Consider the following 18,971-nt stretch of genomic DNA (forward strand, 5'->3'; position numbering starts at 1 on the left):
TCTGGCTCCCCACCCAAGCAGCCCAACTGCCTGCCCCATTCTGCCCTCCTCCAGCTGCTGGTGCTCTGGCTTCCCCAGGAAGCCCTGCCTGCCTTTGATGCCTCCCTGCTGCAGGCTGCTCTTACAAAGCCTGTAAATCCTGATGCTCCATCTTGAAGACTTGGAGACAAAACCTTTTCTGACTGTGGCTTGAGCTAGTGTGTGCTGATTGTCACTGCAAAGCTGGTTGTGGTTTGTGTGGTGGAAGTTCTGCAAGGTTGGTCTTTGCACTGGCGTGCAGTATGCCTGGGTGCCATCTGAGTGATAAAGGAGGAGTGAGAAGACAAAGATCAAATCATGCTGTAACATGTCCCTTGCTGCGTGGCATGGCTATGTCCTTTCTCTGCGTTAACCTGAGCTGAATGGAAGAAAGCCTGTCCCTTTCCTGGTGGCCTCTCCGTGACTGAAGGCTAAAAGTAAATGAAAGTTGAAAGAGCTTTCAGCAGAAACATTTGGGAGGGAAAGGCTATTTCAGCCAGCCAACATTGTTTGTACAACCTGGAGCTAAAGGAGCAGGAACTGACTTAAGCCTGGGGGTGAGAAGGCATCCCCTAACTCATCAGAACAGAGAGATTCTGTTTGGGTTTCTAGTTGGAGCGATTTCCAACTGTGACAAAAGGAAGTAGAAAAGAAAGTTGCAAGCCAAGGCTTATTAAGTAGGTGAAAAGGGACTTTCAGAGTATCCACAATGAGACTGACTGGCCTGGGCGACTTGTGAGGTTCCTTCCTGTCTTGTGCTTCTGGCTGGAGGACACGTTCTCAGCCTGAGCTGCCCCAAAGGATGCTCTGAACACCCTCTGGCTTGGTGATAAAGCTGTGTAAGACATTGTCTGCATCCTGCTCTGTCCCTTTGTATCCTTGCAGTGCAGTATCTGTGAGGGTGAAAACCTTCACCTTTATTTTTGCTTGGTTTTCTACAGGAATGGGGACCACAGATCATGTCATAGTGCTGGCTTCCACCAACCGTGCTGACGTCTTGGATAACGCTCTGATGAGACCTGGGAGGCTTGACAGGCACATCTTTATTGATCTTCCAACACTCCAGGTATATCCCATACTGCCCTGTCCTTACCATAATGTTGATAACTAAGGTCTTCCAGTCCTTGCTGGTGATTCACGGGCCTGGCAAAGGCTGAACTTGGCGAGGATAGAGATGGTGAGCTTTTGTTTGCCTTTATTCTTACTTATGTGCTCTAAATTAAGTATTTGACATGCTAATGCAGTTGCTTGTTTCTCGGAAATCACAGCTCCCTGGTTTTAAGTGTTTCTGCTCTGGTAAGAACTTTGGTAGTGAATGCTTCTGTGAGGTTCTCTGCCTCCCAGATGCAGAACTGTTTGTGCCCCCTCCAGGATATTGGGAACCACCTAATTGGCAAGTTGGCTTGTGTGAGACCTTCAGCTGTTGTGTGCTGTGAGCACCGTTTGTTCTGTAGGTTTATTGTCCTCACTATCCTTGTGAGCCTCCTCATTTTCCTTTAGGCAGCCTGTTAAGTGACTTTCTGCTTCTGAATGCTTTTTAAATCCATTTACTAGGAGTCTTCCATATCTGCCGTGTTGACATTTGTAGCAGAGTTCTGGGAATAGGCTCAGCTGCAGTAAAGATCTGTCTGCCCTGCCAGCACAAGCTCTTCTTCTCCCATCTGTGCTTTACTGTCGTCCTCTGAGTTTTCAGTTAAAATACCTTAAATGCCTGATAGAATCTGGCACAGGAAGCATGAACTGTGCAGCTGTCCTGAAGGAGGAAGGGGGAAAAACCCTGGCAAGGGAGCCCATTGTTTTAATCAGGATCTCCTGGACCAGCTGAATGAGTCACCCCTTGGCTACTTGCCAGCCTTCATCTCACCCCCACCTTCCTCTGGGAAATGGTCGCAGGCTGAGTAGCTGGGAGATGGGGGGGTTCAGGTGTGAGGGAGCAGGTAGAGGCAGTCGGAGCTCCTTCCTGTGAGTGCTTTTATGGTGAGAGAGAAGCTAAGACAGATCAGAGTGAAAGTTACGAAGGGAGAGTGACCCTGAGAGAAAAAGCAGTGACTCAGGGTAAGCCTGGGTACATCTGTTGTGAATTTGAGCGCTGGGTGTTTATCAGGGCTCCCGCAGCGCTGGAAGCTGTAAGGACAGCCCTGCCCTCTGGTGGCAATGTCCCTGTCCCCGCTGCCACCGCGCTCCGACGCCGTGCTGGGCTCAGGTGCTCTGTGTTCTCTGCAGGAGAGAAGAGAGATCTTTGAGCAGCACCTGAAGGGTCTCAAACTGATCCAGGACGCCAGCTTCTACTCGCAGCGTCTTGCTGAACTGACTCCGGGCTTCAGCGGTACGACGGGCTGTGTCCTGGGGGGCTGCTTTGCCCACTTCTACGCTAGTTCTGCTGCTCAGGCTTAGCTTTAACAGGGTATTTTGGTTTAAAGGGCTTTTTTGCTTCAAGCCTTCTCCATCTCTATGGAAATAGTGGGAACCTAACCAGCTCCCTGGTGAGCTCTGATGAGCAATTGTTCATGGCTATTTTCAATCTTCTGAAACTTCTGGGACTAGCAGGGTGTGGGGGTAGGGAAAACACACTTTGATAATGCCTGGGTTCCTGACTCCTAAGGGGAGGAACCACTGCTCATTCTGCTGTCCAAGCTGTTGTTGAGGATAAGATGTTGTGCTTCAGGGGAAAGACTCTTAAGTTGATATATGTTACCAGGAAAGCGATAGGAGGAATGAGTACAATTACTCTGTCAGTCAGAGTAGAAATTGGACAACTCTGCCTGGCTTCTGTGTGGAGCCTGTTTCCAGGGCAGGTCCCTGGGAGTTTGAAACAGTGCTGAGCAAGGGGCTCCACAGTTCCTGTTTATGTGGAGTTCCTGGAATATCCTTTCTGGGTTTCCCCTCTAATAGGCCCCAGCACACTGCCTCTTCGTGACTTCTTTCAGCAGCCCCCCACCACCATCACCCACACACACAAACTCGGAACAGATGTTGTTTCTCTTCCGCGCAGAGGTGGTGCGGTCAGCGTGTGAACAGTGCGGCAGCCCCTGCCAACCCCGACTGCCCACACCACTCCCCCTGTTGCTGAGAGCCCAGCCTTGGCTTTAGCCTGTTAATTGATTGCTGAACTCTGTCCTCTGTGTGGCAACGCAGTGTTCATTGCCAAGGCAGTTGTATTGTTCAAATCCAACATAAACACCACGGGCTACGTTTGCTCTCTGTTCCCAAGGAACAAAAAAGTGCACGCTGTTTGACTTCCTTAGGTCCTTTTCCAGATTTGTTCTTGCCTGTTCTGTCCTCTGAAATCTCTCCCATAACAAATCCAAGGTAATCGTTGTAAACTCTTGTCTACAGGAGCTGACATAGCCAATATATGTAACGAAGCTGCTCTTCATGCTGCTAGAGAAGGTCACAAATCCATCGATACTTCCAACTTCGAGTACGCTGTGGAACGAGTCCTTGCAGGTAATGACCCAGCCCTTGCTGTTGTCCTACTAGTCCATACCACGCTTCTTGAGAGAAGGCTCAAGCTAGAGGGTTATGTTCGAGGAAGACAGATGGGTCCTGACTGTGCTCTGTCCTGAGGATCTTCAATGCCGTAGTCACAGAAAGTTCTCCAAACCAGACCTCAGGTGGATCTGCCTGCCTGAATCTGCAGGCAGCCTGAACACGCAGCTCAGAGAAGATGGCCAGTGAAGAGGGGAATTCAAATCTGTATGGCTTCTTGAGTTTAAAAAGGTTTGTTTTGTTGTGTTTGGGGATTTATTTTTTTTTTTAAAGAAAGAGTGGAAGTATCTTTGGGGTTTTTTTGTTGCTCTGGACACCTGCTACATAAACATGAATAGCAAATAGGCTACGCATCCTCAACAGCAAGAAATCAGAGATTTTTCTTTTTGGCCTCAAAGCCCAAGCTTTGATGAATTGGCAGAATAAACTGAAAGACAGTAGAGTACTGTTCTCCCTCTGAGAACATCCTGTCGGCCTTTCCCTGTCGCTTGTGTGGCTGCCAGCAGAGGAACCTCTGGAGATTACCCTGTAGCAGTGTACTACAGGGAGGGGAAAAAGAGTTCCCAGAACTCTTGACTTCACCTGAGCGATTTGAATGGGGTGGGTTTCGGTCTGAACTGCCCTGTCGCCAGGCTGTGGTTTTCACAGTCAGACCCTCGAGTGCTTCCAGGCTGCAGTGTCGTCACCGGGCTGAGCCTGGGCACTCAGACGGGCGTTCTGGGCTTTTCTTAGTGGAGCATGTGGAAGAGGAGGTTTCTGTTGGGTCATTTATTTCCTGATCCTGGAATTTAGTCCTGAGTGTTTGGTTTGTCAGAAAATGCCTGAGCTGTTCCTCACTTAAGATTTTTGAGAAAATTCTGGACAGTTTCACCTGCCTCTTAAAAAGCAAAACCCTTGGAGTGCTTCATGCTTGCACAAAGCCCAGCCTGTACTCAGCAGTGCCCAGGAGTGGACAGCGAGACAACTCTAGTTGTAACACAGAAGTCCTCATCAGCCAGAGGAAAGATGTGCTTTACTTTCCCATCTGCGGGAGAGAAAGCCCCAGACTTGCAGAGATTCACTTGGCTTTTCTTTCTGAATTCCACCCTTGTTTAGTTCCCCAGACTGGGAAGATAAGACAAAGCAAGTAAGGCCATGGGGGATGTGTGCTAGGAGGGTATCTGGGATTGATGTGGTGGGGCACTGCAGGGCATGGGCTTCAGCAGTTTCACTGCTGACAAGCTGACGCTTCACTAAGGCTCTGTGGTGTGTAGGAGGCCATAAAGGCTTTTTGTTGCTTAATCGGAGTCTTTCATATTAGCAGGACCTGGCTATTTTTTATAGACCAAATCTAAAAGACCCCAAACAACCCTTCAGGCCCATATATTAAATGTACCCTCGCCATGTAACAGGAATGCTTCTGGGTTTCACAATCCAGAGGGCATTTCAGTTGCTGTGAAAGCTTTTCTTGAAAGAAAGAAGATATTAGAGTGCTTTCCATTATAAGCTTCTGGTTTTAATAAGAGTGGTGTGGAATCAAAAGAGAACTTTGCAAGTCCAGAGGCCCTGTCAGCCTTAAAGCTTTGTGTTGCTGTAAGGGAGGAGTAAGAACTTCTCTCTGTGGTAGTCCCCATTGTGTTTTTAGTTTGGGAACAGAAAGCAGTAAGTCAGGTCTCCTGGGAGTGAGGGAGGAAACCTGCTGAGTGCACAGAGGCTTTTAGGGGTTGGCTTTAGAAGATGTATCAGAGCCTATTTTCTTGGTGGGGTTTGTGTACGCTGTGTTAGGCCAGCAGCGATGCACCAGAGACATTTCCTGGGTTGTTTGTCTCATAAATGGGATCAGTACAGGCCTTCAGAGAACTTTCCTGCTTGGAGATCACTGTGTAGGAAAAGAAATAGTCCTCGTAGGCACACTGTGTGCTACTGTGAAGAGTACAGTCCCTCCCTCCTTGGTGGGCTGACAGGAACGCTTCCAGAATTTAAGTGCATGTGTGTGTATATATCTCTGTGTGTGTATATATATAGTATGTGCATTTTCTACAGAACGATAAATACAGGCACATGCGCACACGCTGCTGAAGGCAGGGGAAGGGACTGACTGAGGAAAGTCAAGGCTCTTACAATTAATCTGCTATTCCATCACCATCATGCCTTGCAGGGCACAGTGGTTTCCAGGATCCCTGAGCGGTAATTTTACAAGATCTGTCACACTAATTTTGCTGTTTCCTTGTTTAATAAAGCTCTTGACTTTGTTTAAAAATTAATGTTAATAGAATGTTGTTTTCCAAGACATCAAGCAAGCTTGGTGTAATGCTGCTCTTGACTCTGCCTGCTCTACCCCCCGCTGCTGCTGGCACTGCGCGGAGACATCGGCTGTAAAGTGCTGGTGCCTTTTTGCATTCAACATGCAGAGCTATAATGAGTGCTTGATGTTGCAGCGTATTCTGTAGGTAACATTTTCTGCGTGCTAGAAGTTTTACTTCCGTTAGCTTTTTTTTTTAAATCCTAATTGGACTTATTCTGCATTACAGACTGTTGGGTTGGAAAATAGACACTTTCTAAAATCAACTTTTTGGAGGAAATACTAAGTGTGAGTTATGGTTTAATTTCCTAGTTCTTAGGAGCCCGGGAATAAGCTCATATGGAGCATGCCATGTGTAATCAGAGACATTTCCAGGGTCTGGAGAAAGAATTTTGTGCATACTCTTGGTCTTTTGCTTATTTGAACGCTCCTAATACACCAGAATCTCAGCGGGGACCTCTCGTATATATAATGCAACATCTTGCTGCTTGTGTTCTGCCTAAGGGACCAAAAGACCCATCAGTATGATACTCCAGCTAGTCTCTGTTTTGGGGTTTGGTTTGTTGGGGTTTACTTTCCAAATGGCAGGCTGACTTGTTGCAGATCTGTCCCTGAGCGGAGATGGAGCGTCACGTGCCTGTGGCAGAGCTGGGAACAGAACGGGGCTTTGCCTTCTAGACCCGTGTGCTAATCAGATGTGAAATTATTTGTCTAATGATTAAGTCCGTTGTAAGGATGAGAAGGGGGATAAGTTTCTGCCAGTGTTTTCAAGCAGTCCAAGCACGGGTTGCTTTCTTCTGCAGGGACAGAGAGCACCTTCCACAGCTTGGGCTTGAAGGGCTTTTTACCACCTCTCCCTAGGCAGTGCGATACGAAGCTGCCTGCCTGTGCAGGGTAGCTTCTGTGCTTAGCTCTACGAGACTACGCCTGTTGCCAGCTACCTTACCAAACCCTCGTCTGTGTTCCTGCAGGCACTGCCAAAAGAAGCAAGATCTTGTCACCCGAAGAGAGGAAGGTTGTGGCGTTCCACGAGTCGGGTCACGCGTTGGTGGGCTGGCTGCTGGAGCACACCGAGGCCGTGATGAAGGTAATGCCGCCACCAGCTCTTGGGGAATGCAGCCTGTGGCTGCGCGGGAAGAGTCCTCTGGGGTTCCCCTGTCTGAGATGGATTCGTTGTTTTTGTAGTGCTGAATTTTGCTGTGTTACCCTGGCCTCCACGAGCGTGGAGCTGCAGCAAAATAAATGGCAAATACAGAACAGTTCTGTATCTTCGAGGTCATCGAGTCCAGCCGTTAACACCGCCGAGTCCAGCACTGAACCGTGTCCCCGAGACATCCGTTATACAGCTCCAGGACAGTGATGGTGCAAAGCTGATTAAGCAGCTGTAGGAGAAGCCTTGCAGTTAAAAGCCGACTGTAAAGCTCTTTGGAGCCACTGAGTCTCCTGATGCTGCTGCTCCGTTCACACACCTCCTCCAGGCTCAAAGCGCTGCTCCACACGTGCGTGATCTCTCCCTGCCGTGCCTTGCCAGCATCTTGCAGCCAGCAAAGCTGCTGCTGCAGGAGCTGCTCTGGTGCTGATGGAGAGACATGGGTTTGGGTTTTTTACCCAATTGGCACGTTTGGGAGTTTGCCTGCCTGAAGACCTTCTCTGTAGGGAAAGGTCTTTCTTTGGCACCCCAGGGTGTGTCCTCTCCCTTGCACATCTCCTCCTCCAAAAGCATTGACACTGGGCTGAGGTGGGGAGTAGAAATGACAAGTGTGGCAGCTCCTTGGCTTGCCACCAGGAGCACATTCACTCTGAACGACCTGTTGTATAAGCTGAACTGTTGTTAATTACTCTCATTTAATGGTGGTGGTGGGGAAATGACTCATTTTCTGAAAACATCCTATCTTTTCTCTAGCTACTCTCAGTCTGTTTAGCTTATACCCTCCAAAGCAACTCCTAAACCTCGGTATTTCACTGGATTCTTGTTGAGGACAATTTCCTTTTCATTTCTTGAGCAGAAAGTGGCAGAAAGTGTGTGTCCGTAGCTGTGAAGGCAGAGCCTTCACTACAGGAATGGTGACACTGCAGCCCTTGGCTGTGTCTCTGCGGGTCAGCCTGCCCCATCGCTGGCGACAAATTTCACTGGGATTGCAGGCCTCTTGCTGTTCTGCCTCTGCTGCTCTCAGTGGGAGCTCTTCTGTCCTTTGAAGTGAGGGAGCTGCTCTGTGTTGCAGGTTTCCATAGCCCCTCGAACAAACGCAGCTCTTGGATTCGCCCAGATCCTCCCGAGAGAGCAGTACCTCTTCACCAAGGAGCAGCTGCTGGAGAGGATGTGCATGGCGCTGGGGGGAAGAGTGTCCGAGGCCATCACCTTCAACAAAGTCACTACAGGTGAGGAGATTGTGCTAAAAGAGCCTGAACTTCCGCACTTGCTCTGCCCAAGGGTGATCGGAGCAAGAGATGGAGGTTCCCCGTGCTGAGAAGAACAAAAGTCGGATTGTGTGGTTTGATCTTGGGCTCGGGTCTGGGAGCGTGGAGGTCTCGCTTTTGGTTGTCACTGTGGTGTCTTAGACTTGTCCCAAAGCCTGTGGCCGCGGATGCAGTTACCCAGTGAGACTCTTGCCTCATGGGAGGGCCTAGAGTTTTGTGTGCTGTTTCCAACTAGTTGTATCCCAAGGGGTAAGCACTCCACGGGCACGAGCTACTCTACACGCTCTGTTGTGTGGGAGTTGTGCTGCACGTGTAGGAGGGTCCATCAGCAGGCGGAGTGTTTGCCTCCCTGGGCTCCTGTGGCTCCTCTAGTCTCTCCACGTGTCTGTGCAGAATCTGCTTGTCTTACGCTCGGCTCAGAGCTGACAAACATCTCCTCTCTCTCTCCTGCCCAGGAGCACAGGATGACCTGAAGAAGGTGACCAAGATAGCCTACTCCATGGTGAAGCAGTACGGGATGGTGCCCAGCATTGGGCAGGTCTCCTTCCCAGACCTGGAGAGTGCAGCTGGCATCGGCCGTCGCCCTTTCAGCCAGGGCCTTCAGCAAATGATGGACCACGTAAGGCCACCCTTGGTGACGTTCCTGATTGTTCTTTACTTTCTGCAATTTGGTGAAAAAATGAGAGTAACTTGCACCTAAGCAATTTACATTTTTTTCTGGGGGCTGTTAGGTAGTAAGTTTCAACAACTGAGCGCTTACCCGTTCTGTTACGGTGTATTGGGAGTGTGCAGGGGGGCATTAGGAGCAGGCACAACCAGACACAGCTGTGAGTTCATCCCCGTAGCACTGTGCTGCCTGAAGCTGCAGCGAGCGGCTGTGAAATAACTACAATGCCTACAACAGCCTGTGAAAGCTGCAGCCTTGCTTCCAGTGTGGGCAAGACCCTTCTGGGAGCCAGGAGGTGCAAATGTGGTGTTTGGAGGGAGGGAGAAATGCCTTGGGAGGGAAGGAGGAATAATTTGGGGAGACTGGGGGATTGCTGTGGAAGTGCGGATAAATACCCCAGCTAGGGAGAGATTCACTGGTGTGAAGTCTCTGCAGGCCCACCGGAGTCCCGTGTAGATCTAAGCATGGCTGTGCAATGCATAGATTACAAAAACCCTGTGTCTTAAAGCCTCAGCTGCACAATTTAAATGTCTCCACTTCCTAGATCAGAGACACTATCTAGCCAAAACGACAGTTCTGACTGACTGGAAAATGTTAAGCCTGTTTTGACAGGAAATTGGGCTTCGTTACTGAAAAAAACAACATTGTCTTAGCTGAAAAGTCAAATAGCTGGGAATGAAAAAACTGTTTCAGAAGCACCATGGTTGTGTTTCCCTGGGATTTCTGCTGAGCTGCATCTTTTGCCACTGGACAGCCTCCTTAATTAGACTGCATTTCCCATCAGCTGGGACTCTGATGAAGAGTTGTGCTTGTGCAGGCATTTACTGTTCCTTATCACGAGTCTTTTAGCTTTTTTTCAAATGGTTTACCTCTATTTTCTGTTGATGGGAGCCACTTTCTGCCTGGCTCATCCATCCCTCAGTGCTCTCCTTGTTTATCCACGTTGTGTGTGTTGCCACCTACACTGCAAATCTCTTTTCTGGTTACTGTCTTCTAGGAAGCGAAAGTCCTGGTGGCTCAGGCTTACAGGCGCACAGAAAAGCTCTTACTGGAGAACCGGGACAAGCTGCAAACAGTAAGTTGGAGTTGTGGGGGGGTTTTGTTTGTGGGTTTTGGGTTTAACTGGGGTTTTTTTGCCTTGCTGCATTCTGCGCTCTGTAGCTCAGCTGTTGCAGTGTCTCTGGTCCTAGAAAGTCTTGTAGTGGGAGTGCTGGGGCTCGTGTCGTGAACAAGTGACTGTTTGGTGCATATCCCCCAGATTAGGAGCAGGCACAGGGAGCAATGTGTGCCTTTTCCAAGAGCAAGTAGTCTGCCTCCTGACACCAGCTGGTATTTGCAGGGTAGAGGAGTAGGAGCGCTCTGTGGAAGCCATCAAAGCTCAGATTTGTGTCCCTCCCTACACTTCTCCGCTAGCCTCTTGGCAGTGCGATTTCCTGGAGAGCAGACGGTGACCCTTTTTGTGAAGCCTGTGGAGGCAGGAACAGCTCATCCTTCCGGGTCCTGCAGATCCACAGGAATCAGATGGACGGTTTCTGGCTTTGGTGATAGAGTATGGGACCTGTCTGACTGGTGCTGGTTGATGCTTTCTGGTGACTCCAGGCAGTTTTCACCTGCCAGCTCCTTGATACCTCCTATACCAAGGAATCCTTGTTGCAGAGGTACAGCTTTGCCTCTTCCCCTTTGTGTTCTGACAGTCCCCCAGCCAGTCACCCTGACATGTCCCCACCTTTCTGCCAGGAGCCCTGTACCCATCACTCCAGGCTGAGCCACACTTAAGTCACAGCACCCCACGTATGTACTCGATCTTTCCTTCAGAAATCCAGTCCCTAACATCCAGAATGACCAGGAGTCAACTTAGTGTTGCATGTTTTGCAAATAAGACAATCCTTTTCCTTAAGTCCTGTTTTTAAACAACTAAAGAAACCCTTCAGCTATGCAACTGCAGGCCTCCTGTGCATGGTAAGGTAGTCAGAGCTTGCTGGCTCGGACACCCTGCTGTTGGCCGTACCGCAGCCCCGGCCCCGGGACAGTGCTCTGAAGGCAGGCGTGGTGAGGGGGTCTCCTCTCTGCAGGCCTCCTCTGTTCCGATGCTTTCATTTAACAGCAATCAGATGTTTGCTGGAGGCTCATCACAGAAAAACTTTTAAGTTCAGCCAAACTACCTACAGAGTAAATGTTTCAGTTGTTAGGCCAGCGTGTCGCATCTTGTCAGCAGAACTGAGCTGTCTGACAACCACCTGCTGCTCAAGCGCTGTCCTTCTGCTGGCAGAGCGGCCGGAGAGCTCAGCTTTTCTGGAGAGGAGCTTGTGACGACCTCCAACCCCTGCCTGCGGGAGCAGACGGCTCTTTCTTAGCACTGTGTGTACGGGGAGGGGTGCGGGTCTGACTGCTCTCATTTGCTGCTGCTTTGGCATCTTAGAGTTACAGGTGCAGTGACAGTGGCAGGAAAGGCACTTCTCTAATAGTTCCTGCAGTTCCAACTCGCAGAATCATTCCCTGAAGCTTTACCGCTTCTAGTCATATCCTGGCCAAACATACTCTTGTGAAGGCAGCCAGCAGCTTGGAGAAGTTTGTCCTGGCTCCAGCAGGCGCTCGGATCCCCCCGCCCGTGGTGTGGTGGCCAGGGGGCTGCTCCTTGCGGGCTGCAGCACGCACTGCCTCCAGCTGCTGAGCTGGCAGGGAGAGTTCAGATCAGTTCAGAGAGGTCGTTTTCGAACGCCTGCACCTCATTATGCCTTATTTACTCTTTCTAGCTGTCTCATGCCCTCCTGGAGAAAGAAGTGATAAATTATGATGACATTGAAGCTTTGATTGGGCCTCCACCCTATGGGCCAAAGAAAATGATAGCTCCTCAGAGCTGGCTTCAGGCAGAGAGAGACAAGCAAGACACAAGAGACGAAGAAATGCCCCAGCAGCCACCAAACCATGAGGAGGAGGAAGAACCACGCCTGAGACCAGTATGAAGCCTATTACTCATGTGGAACAGGAGGACTCCAGAGGCTTCCTTTGGACAGAGACCCTTTCCCTTTTCAGCTCCAGAATCAAGGATGACTGAGCAGGGAAGCTCTGTGCTGCCGTTACCAAAAATTAAGGGATGGCTACATGAGCTCTTTTAATGAGCTTTTTCCTGCAGGAAGGAGAACTCCTTAGAATTTTGAAATTGCTTCTCAGCAGGGTAGTAGTGATTAGGAGTTGTGTAAGTCTAATCTGCTGGAAAATTTCTCGTACACAGGAGTGGTGTACATGTTCCTGAGGGTGAAAGATCCTGTGGAGTCCTTGTAAGCCACCTCTCGCTATGCCGTGTGACACAGCAGGAGCAGGAACATCCTCTTCAGTGACACCCCTGCGAGGCTGAGGTGCTGTAGTTCTTGTGCGACTCTGCTGTAACCTTTGATCACCTCTGCTGCTGAACATAAAAAAAACTAAATAAGCAAAATTTGCTAGAATAAACTGTCCACAATGTGCTGCTGTGTCTGTGGAATGTGTCAAGATGTGGATATGTGTTTTGACACATCTGAAGCTTATTATAGCAATGAAGTTGCCCAGGATGAGCTTTCTTCTCCCTGGCCGATAACTTGTATTTGTTTTTTATATAAAAAAATATTTGAGGAAAACCTGTGTGCAGAACCCACCATAGTGGGTTACATGATGTTGAAAATGAGCAGTGCAGAGAGTGGTTCTGATTTTAGAGGCTGGAAGAGTGTTGGGTCATGCTGCTGGTTCAGAGTGGGAGCAGAAGCTGGTGTGTCCCTGGGGGAGCCTTAGGAAAAAACCAGCATCTCCTCCAGCTCCATCCTCCCAGCTCTCCCAGAACAAGCTGTGCTGACGTAGTTGTCTGCCGTTCATCAGGGAAAGCATTAAAATCATTAGTGCCTGGTGTGCTCAGGCTGGGTTAATCCTTTAGGAAAGATTATTGCTTTGAGTTACTTTGAGGATTGTCTGTGACCTGAAAACCCCAGCCCGGGCTCTGACAGCTTCCAACTCTGTCAGGCTGGAGCAGAGCCTCTCCTCTCCGCTGGTGATGGGGGGGGTGGATGTTCTGCAAGGTGTCCTGTCCCATGTCCCACCTCTGTCCCCACAGCTTCGGGCCCTCCCTGGGGTGTCTCCGTGCCGGTGGGGTGATTTCCCTCGTTTTCAGGGGCAGAAGTGGGTTTTCTACGTTTGGGAGGCAACTGCCTGTAAGTTTTAGTTGGGTTTTTTTCTCCTAAACATGTTTGTTTCTTCACAAAGTTCATTCTTTGAATTAATTTCTCCAACAGCAGATTAAAGTGTTCTTTGAATTTTTTATGGGGTTTTTTTAAAGCCATGGCTGTGTTCTGGGCTGTTTGAATAAACCCTTTCCTGGAAGGATTCAGCTCTGTGGAGCCGAGGCCGGTGGTTGTGGCGGTGCTGTGCTGGGACGCTGTGGGACACTGCAGGCTCCTCGGTGGAGGAGCTGGCGTGGCCATGCTGGCTGGTGGCATGCAGTGGCAGCCAGGCCGAGGTGGGTGGCGGTCCCCCCACTCCTCCCTCGCCCCCCAGGGGAGATGCTGCTGCCCACCCTAAACTGGAGCGGGGGCCCTGCTGTGGGGTGTGGAGGGGGACAGGTCCCCCCGGACCTCCGGCAGTCATTGGGGATGGGGTAACCCCTGCCCCGTGTCTGCTCCATCCCCTCGGCACTGCGGCAGCGCCGGGCGGAGCTGTAGCTGCTCCTCCGGGCTGGGGCACCGCTCGCCTCCCTGCCGCGTGTGCGCGGGCCCTTTAAGCCGGCGCCATCTTTGCTACGGGCGCGGTGAAGTTGCCGCCCTCACAGGGGCGTTCCCGCGCAGCCGCCACCCCATTGGCCGCCGCGGCGGCACTTCCGGCGCGCTCTGCGCCCTGCGCTTCCTTTTCCGGTCGGCCATTTGCCGTGGCGGGAGGTGAGTCGGGGCGCTGCCGCGGCCGGGGGGCTCCATCCGCCGCCATCCGAGCCCTGGCGGCTGGGCCCTGCGTCGGGCCGGGCCCCGGGGCCGCTGGGGGCGCTGCGCGGGGGCCGCGGGCTGCGCGGAGGCCTGGGGCCGCTGCCAGGCTCCCGGCCGGGGCATAGGCCTGGAGCGGGCTCGGGGGCGGGCCGGGCCTGCGGGGCGGCCCTGTCCGGGGAAAAGGGCCCTGTCCGGGTCGGCGGGGGGAGAGGCCGTCGCAGCTCCGGTACACCGGTGAGGCCGGCGGCCGCTTTTAGCCCTGCCCGTGTCCGCAGGCCGCAGCAGCCATGGCGCCCAGCCGCAATGGCATGATCCTGAAGCCCCACTTCCACAAGGACTGGCAGCGGCGAGTGGCCACATGGTTCAACCAGCCCGCCCGCAAGATCCGGAGGTGAGTGCTCGCGGCCCGGTTTGCCCCGGCGCCGCTCGCGTAGAGGTTGTCTCTCGTCTCGGGCTGCTTAGGAACCGCCGCGTCTTTATTTTAAACTCTTCCCCCTAAAACAAGTTGTGAAAGGCGCTGGCCTGGCAGCAGGGGGCTCCTTCGGTGTGGGGTCTCCGCTCAGGGTCAGGCCGCTCCAGCTGCAGTCAAGTGATGAGACATCTCCGGAATCGCTGTACCGCGTTGATGATTCCCTTGAACCCTTCTATATCTGATGACTGCAGCCGTTCTGTAAGGCGGGCAGCGGCCCGGCTGAGCCGCTAGGCCAGCCCCGAGCATGTTTCTGAGAGATCCCCGCGTGGCAGATGCCTCCCTGCAAGGGGAGCAGCAGCACATCGGGCCAGAAGCGCAGCGTTCCTGATGGCTGTCCCCTTCACCCTCCAGGAGGAAGGCCCGCCAGGCCAAGGCTCGCCGCATCGCTCCCCGTCCCGTGGCTGGGCCCATCCGGCCTATAGTGAGGTGCCCTACTATCAGATACCACAAAAAAGTTCGTGCTGGAAGAGGCTTCAGCCTAGAAGAGCTTAAAGTAAGTACAGAAGACTGACCCCAGCCCGATAAAACTAGTTCTGAGCCTGATTTCAGTTGTTTTGTCCTGTTCTGCACGTAGACAGGGCAGAAGTGACTTGCCAAGGTATTGGTGTCGGCTGATGCTGGCTCGGCCTGCAGCAATGTCTCGTGTTGTGTTTTCTTTTTAAGTCTGGGCTGGGATGTAGTAAGTGTGTGTCAGAGTGAAGGGTTGCTTTGAAAAGTAAATGGTCAGTTTGTGTGGTCAGATTGTAGCTTAAACAAAAATCAGATTTTGGTAGAGCCTTAATTGAGCTTCTTAAACTTTTTTTTTTTTTTTTGGCGGGGGTTGAAAAAGCACTAACAGCTTCTTCATTAAGTTAGGTGGTTTCTCTGTGAAACACAGTTCAGCTAATCCTGAAGATTTAACCGGTGTGAACGTGTTCATGACATGGACCAAATAAATCCTGTTCAGTTTATTTCGAAGTAGGGAATATTGTGCCAGGAAAGGGAGGTGTTCAGAGTAGCCGTGGCTGTTTCTCATGCAGTAGCTATGAGTTGGTTTTGAAATTTCTCTGGGAGCTTCCCAGGTGTGCTGAGCTGTTAAGGGCTGGATCGTGGTGGGGTCTGCAGGAACCCCCACCCGGAGATCCACACAGCAGGCAGGAATAAACATCAGGGCTTGCTGGCAGCCAGCACCCACAGCCGCGTCTTGTGTGTTGTTCAGTGTCTAATTAAAACATTTATAACAGTGAGATTAGTGCATTGAAGCAGTAAAATGGCTCTTTTGGATGCCAAATGCTTCATTACTTTATTTTTCCTTAATTTTTGGATAATGGTGAGATACAAAATGGTATGCAGATGTTTGCCTTTGAACAGAATATGAAGTTATTTCTTGTTTAAGATGGTTTTCAAAAGAAATCCTTCTTTAATGGAGCTTCCAGTATTCAGGGAACCAGAGTCACCCGCCTGCTGACTTCAGACATTTCTCACGTGTATCAAAGTGTAGATGTCCCCCTCATAATCACTCAGGACTAGCGCTTTGCTCTCCTGAGGAAATCCGTCTGCAGAAATTATTGTCAAGCTGGAGTGTTTCAGTCATTAAAACCCAGACACTGGTCCCCATTGCCCATGGTCCAGCAGACGCTGAGCCCTCCTCCGGGCTCCGCAGCCCGTGGTGGCTGCACTTGACCCCTTGCCTGGCCGGTGGCGGAGCAGCTCCCGCAGCAGCACGGCGACGGCAGGCGCTGGCGGGTGCCGACACTGGGCGCTCTCTTTGCAGCTCGCTGGCATTAACAAAAAGTTTGCCCGGACTATTGGAATCTCTGTGGATCCCCGGCGACGTAACAAGTCTACGGAGTCCCTGCAAGCCAACGTGCAGAGGCTGAAGGAGTACCGCTCCAAGCTCATCCTCTTCCCGAGGAAGCCGGCTATGCCGAAGAAGGGCGACAGCTCTGTAAGTACTTGGCTGCCAGAAACGTGTCCCGGGGGCCATTTCTGGTAGCTGTTTTCTGAGGTTCGGTCATCAGTCCATCCCGGTGCAGTTAAATGCTTTTTATGAGGTGAAACCCCCCAGGGGGAGCAGCGTATGCAGGGGATGAGTGAGCCCAGCGCAAGGCCAGGCCTAGCAGAGTCACCTTCCCCGGGGATCTCTGGGGTCAGGGTGGGGCCTCGGGCAGACTTTGGGACTGGGGACTGTGGTCCTGCTGGGGGATGCAGCTCAGTGAACGCCTCGGGTGGTTTCTCTGCTGGAGCTTCGATCGTCGAAACCAGTCAAATTCTAGATTATGAAGTTAATAGTCAGAACGGCTGAGAAGTCCATCTGGAGCGTCAGTTCTGTGGTGACGACGGCGTGGAAACCATTTTTCATTAAAATCTCATCGAGATTTTTTTAATTTGGGTAGTCAGCTTTCCGTGTCTGTCCTTGGCTCTGCCTGTGGTAAATAGATGCTTCCCATGGGGCAGTGCAAGTCATGGCTCAGGCTGTCCCTGATCTTCCGGAGAGGCTGTCAGCGCTGAGCCACTGAACCGTGGTGCAGCCTCTGGCACCCACCGAGCAGGGGGCTGCTCCTCCGAATGGGGGAGGAAGGCCTCGAGCTCCTGTACCAGTAGGTACAGATACTTGTGCCTGAAATACCGTTTCAAATTTGTTTACTTGAAATCAGCTATCTAAAATAAAACTTGAATCATTTTTGTCTAGTGCCGTACTCTTACAAGAGGCTGAAATTAGCCTTAGAAGGAATTGCTGAGGAACACACAGGGCATCAAACTAAAAATGGCACAGTAGATGTCAACGTTTTTCCAGCTGGCGGAACGGGAAGGCCGCTGCTCCCCGGGGCGGATCCGGGCGGTCGATGGCCAGGCGGAAAGTGGGTTGTCGATGCGGCACGTCTGTGCCCAAACCCCCCGCAGCTGGGGCGCTGAACTCCCCGCTGCTCGGTGGTAAATCTCTGGTCAGAACTGTTAATGGGGTGTTTAAGCTGGGTGCCTGCACACAGGGAGCGTTTCTAACCCAGGTATAGGATGTTTTAAACTATTTAAATCGTGGGTTTTGTCCTTTTGTTATGTAGGCTGAGGAACTCAAGATGGCGACGCAGCTGACTGGGCCGGTTATGCCAATCAAGAATGTAAGTGTGATTAAATCACATCGTCTGTGTGATGTAATTAAGGCTTGAGCTTCACAGAGAGGATTCTCTCCTTGCTGTTGAACAGTTCAGGGTTGCTGTCTCCAGACACTTCCCATCCTGGATCAAAAAAAAAGTCAGGAACGAGCCGGTCAAGCTTGTCCTTGTCTCTTACCAAGAGCTGGTGGGCTCTGTACAGAGCAACCCTGAAGAGCTCATTAGTGGGAGCTTTGCTGAACTTACCAGCTGTGTTTCTGGGTCCAGAGGAGCGCTCCGGGCAGCGTTGTCAGGGGTTCAGCTCAAGATGTTTTGGGTGGGAATGATCCTGCACGTGTCCGCTGTGGCCCCAAATCACAGCTGGGAGCAGCAGGGCGCCCTACGCTGAACTCACGCCAACCCCGCCCCTGGGCGGGCGCAGGTCAAAGCCACCCCTGTGACCTCGGGGCGGGTTCAAGGGTTGTTGGTCCCCTCGGACCTTTGGGGGGGGCTCGTCCCTGTGAAATTCGGAGCACCCAGGGTCGCCGTGGGGCGAGGGCTGTGTACTGGCAGCGCCTCACCCCCTGGGTTGTGTAGTCACCGTTTTCTCCGCCCTCGCTGCTTCCGAAAGGTGCTGTTGCTAGAACACCACAAACCTGACTCAGACTTCACGTTGCGCTTGGTTTTGTGGGGGTTTTTTTTTTGGGTTTTGTGTGTTGTGTGGTTTGTTTTTTTCTTTGGGCTGTTCTGATCTTGCACTGACGAATTAAGAACCGGTTGAAACGAGGTCCCTGCCGGAGTGACGATCGGGGCGAGGCCTGTAGATGGCACAAACGCTCTATTCTGAGCAGCGTCCTGGGGCTGCTGGTAGAAAACGTAGCGAGATTAATTGTGTCAGACCTTCAGTAGGGTTTTTTTTTTTTTCCGGGAGCCTCTGATGTGCTGCCTGACTACCTCATGCTCTCCTCTAGGTTTTCAAACGGGAGAAGGCCCGTGTCATCTCGGAAGACGAGAAGAACTTCAAGGCCTTTGCCAGCCTGCGCATGGCCCGGGCCAACGCCCGGCTCTTTGGGATCCGTGCAAAACGCGCTAAAGAAGCTGCTGAGCAGGATGTGGAGAAGAAGAAATGAACTGTTCTCCCTAGAACTGTCCATTAAAAAAAACCAAAAAACCGTAGAAATACGAGTGTGTTGTCTTTTTAGGGCAAGATAAGACAGAACTGAGCTGCCTCTGCCTGCCTGCTCGGTGCTGATCGTGGGGTGTGGAGGGATGTAGGCTGAGGGAAACCTCATTTACTGTGATTAAAGGTTCCGAGATTCCCTGAAAGCCAGTAAAAACACACCTTGGCCTTGTGTGGCTCCTCCAGCACGGCCTCTGCTTCACTTCACAGCCTCACTCAAGGGCCCCTTGAGCTGCCTCTTGGGGTTTTTTTTGCGATACCCCTCCCTGACAGCTCTGACTGCTTCCCACTTACCCTCTTCCATGCCAGTATTCCAGATTTAACCCTTTCCATGCCTCTGGGTGAGGTAGAGCAGCTGGTTCTGCTCGAAGCACTGCAGGGGTCAGGGTGGGTGTCACCCAGGGGTGCTCTGAGTGCCCAGGGCACTCGCCTGCC

At 51.6% G+C, this 18,971-nt stretch overlaps 2 protein-coding genes and 1 non-coding gene across 4 annotated transcripts in view; all 3 read left to right on the forward strand.

Annotated features, from left to right (window-relative positions):
• SPG7 (SPG7 matrix AAA peptidase subunit, paraplegin) overlaps positions 1-12,337 on the forward strand; it is a 32,222-nt gene extending 19,885 nt beyond the window's left edge. For both annotated transcript variants that reach the window (XM_074912949.1, XM_074912948.1), the window contains exons 10-17: positions 960-1,084; positions 2,242-2,344; positions 3,355-3,465; positions 6,760-6,875; positions 8,011-8,167; positions 8,662-8,825; positions 9,871-9,948; positions 11,627-12,337. In XM_074912949.1, coding sequence (XP_074769050.1) covers positions 960-1,084; positions 2,242-2,344; positions 3,355-3,465; positions 6,760-6,875; positions 8,011-8,167; positions 8,662-8,825; positions 9,871-9,948; positions 11,627-11,836 — 1,064 coding nt within the window. In that variant the 3' untranslated portion in view covers positions 11,837-12,337. The remainder of the gene's footprint in view (positions 1-959; positions 1,085-2,241; positions 2,345-3,354; positions 3,466-6,759; positions 6,876-8,010; positions 8,168-8,661; positions 8,826-9,870; positions 9,949-11,626) is intronic.
• Positions 12,338-13,693: 1,356 nt separating this feature from the next.
• On the forward strand, positions 13,694-18,533 carry RPL13 (ribosomal protein L13). Its single transcript, XM_074913574.1, has 6 exons — positions 13,694-13,771; positions 14,089-14,204; positions 14,637-14,778; positions 16,039-16,212; positions 17,327-17,383; positions 18,328-18,533. Exons 2-6 carry the CDS (start codon positions 14,101-14,103, stop codon positions 18,484-18,486), a joined length of 636 nt encoding a protein of 211 aa, XP_074769675.1. The 5' UTR covers positions 13,694-13,771; positions 14,089-14,100; the 3' UTR covers positions 18,487-18,533.
• On the forward strand, positions 14,404-14,485 carry LOC141963982 (small nucleolar RNA MBII-202). Its single transcript, XR_012634245.1, has one exon. It is a non-coding gene; the product is annotated as a small nucleolar RNA MBII-202 (small nucleolar RNA).
• Positions 18,534-18,971: the final 438 nt, after the last annotated feature.

The sequence above is a fragment of the Athene noctua genome, chromosome 9 (assembly GCF_965140245.1).
Source record: "Athene noctua chromosome 9, bAthNoc1.hap1.1, whole genome shotgun sequence".
In the NCBI taxonomy this organism is placed as follows: Eukaryota; Metazoa; Chordata; class Aves; order Strigiformes; family Strigidae; genus Athene; species Athene noctua.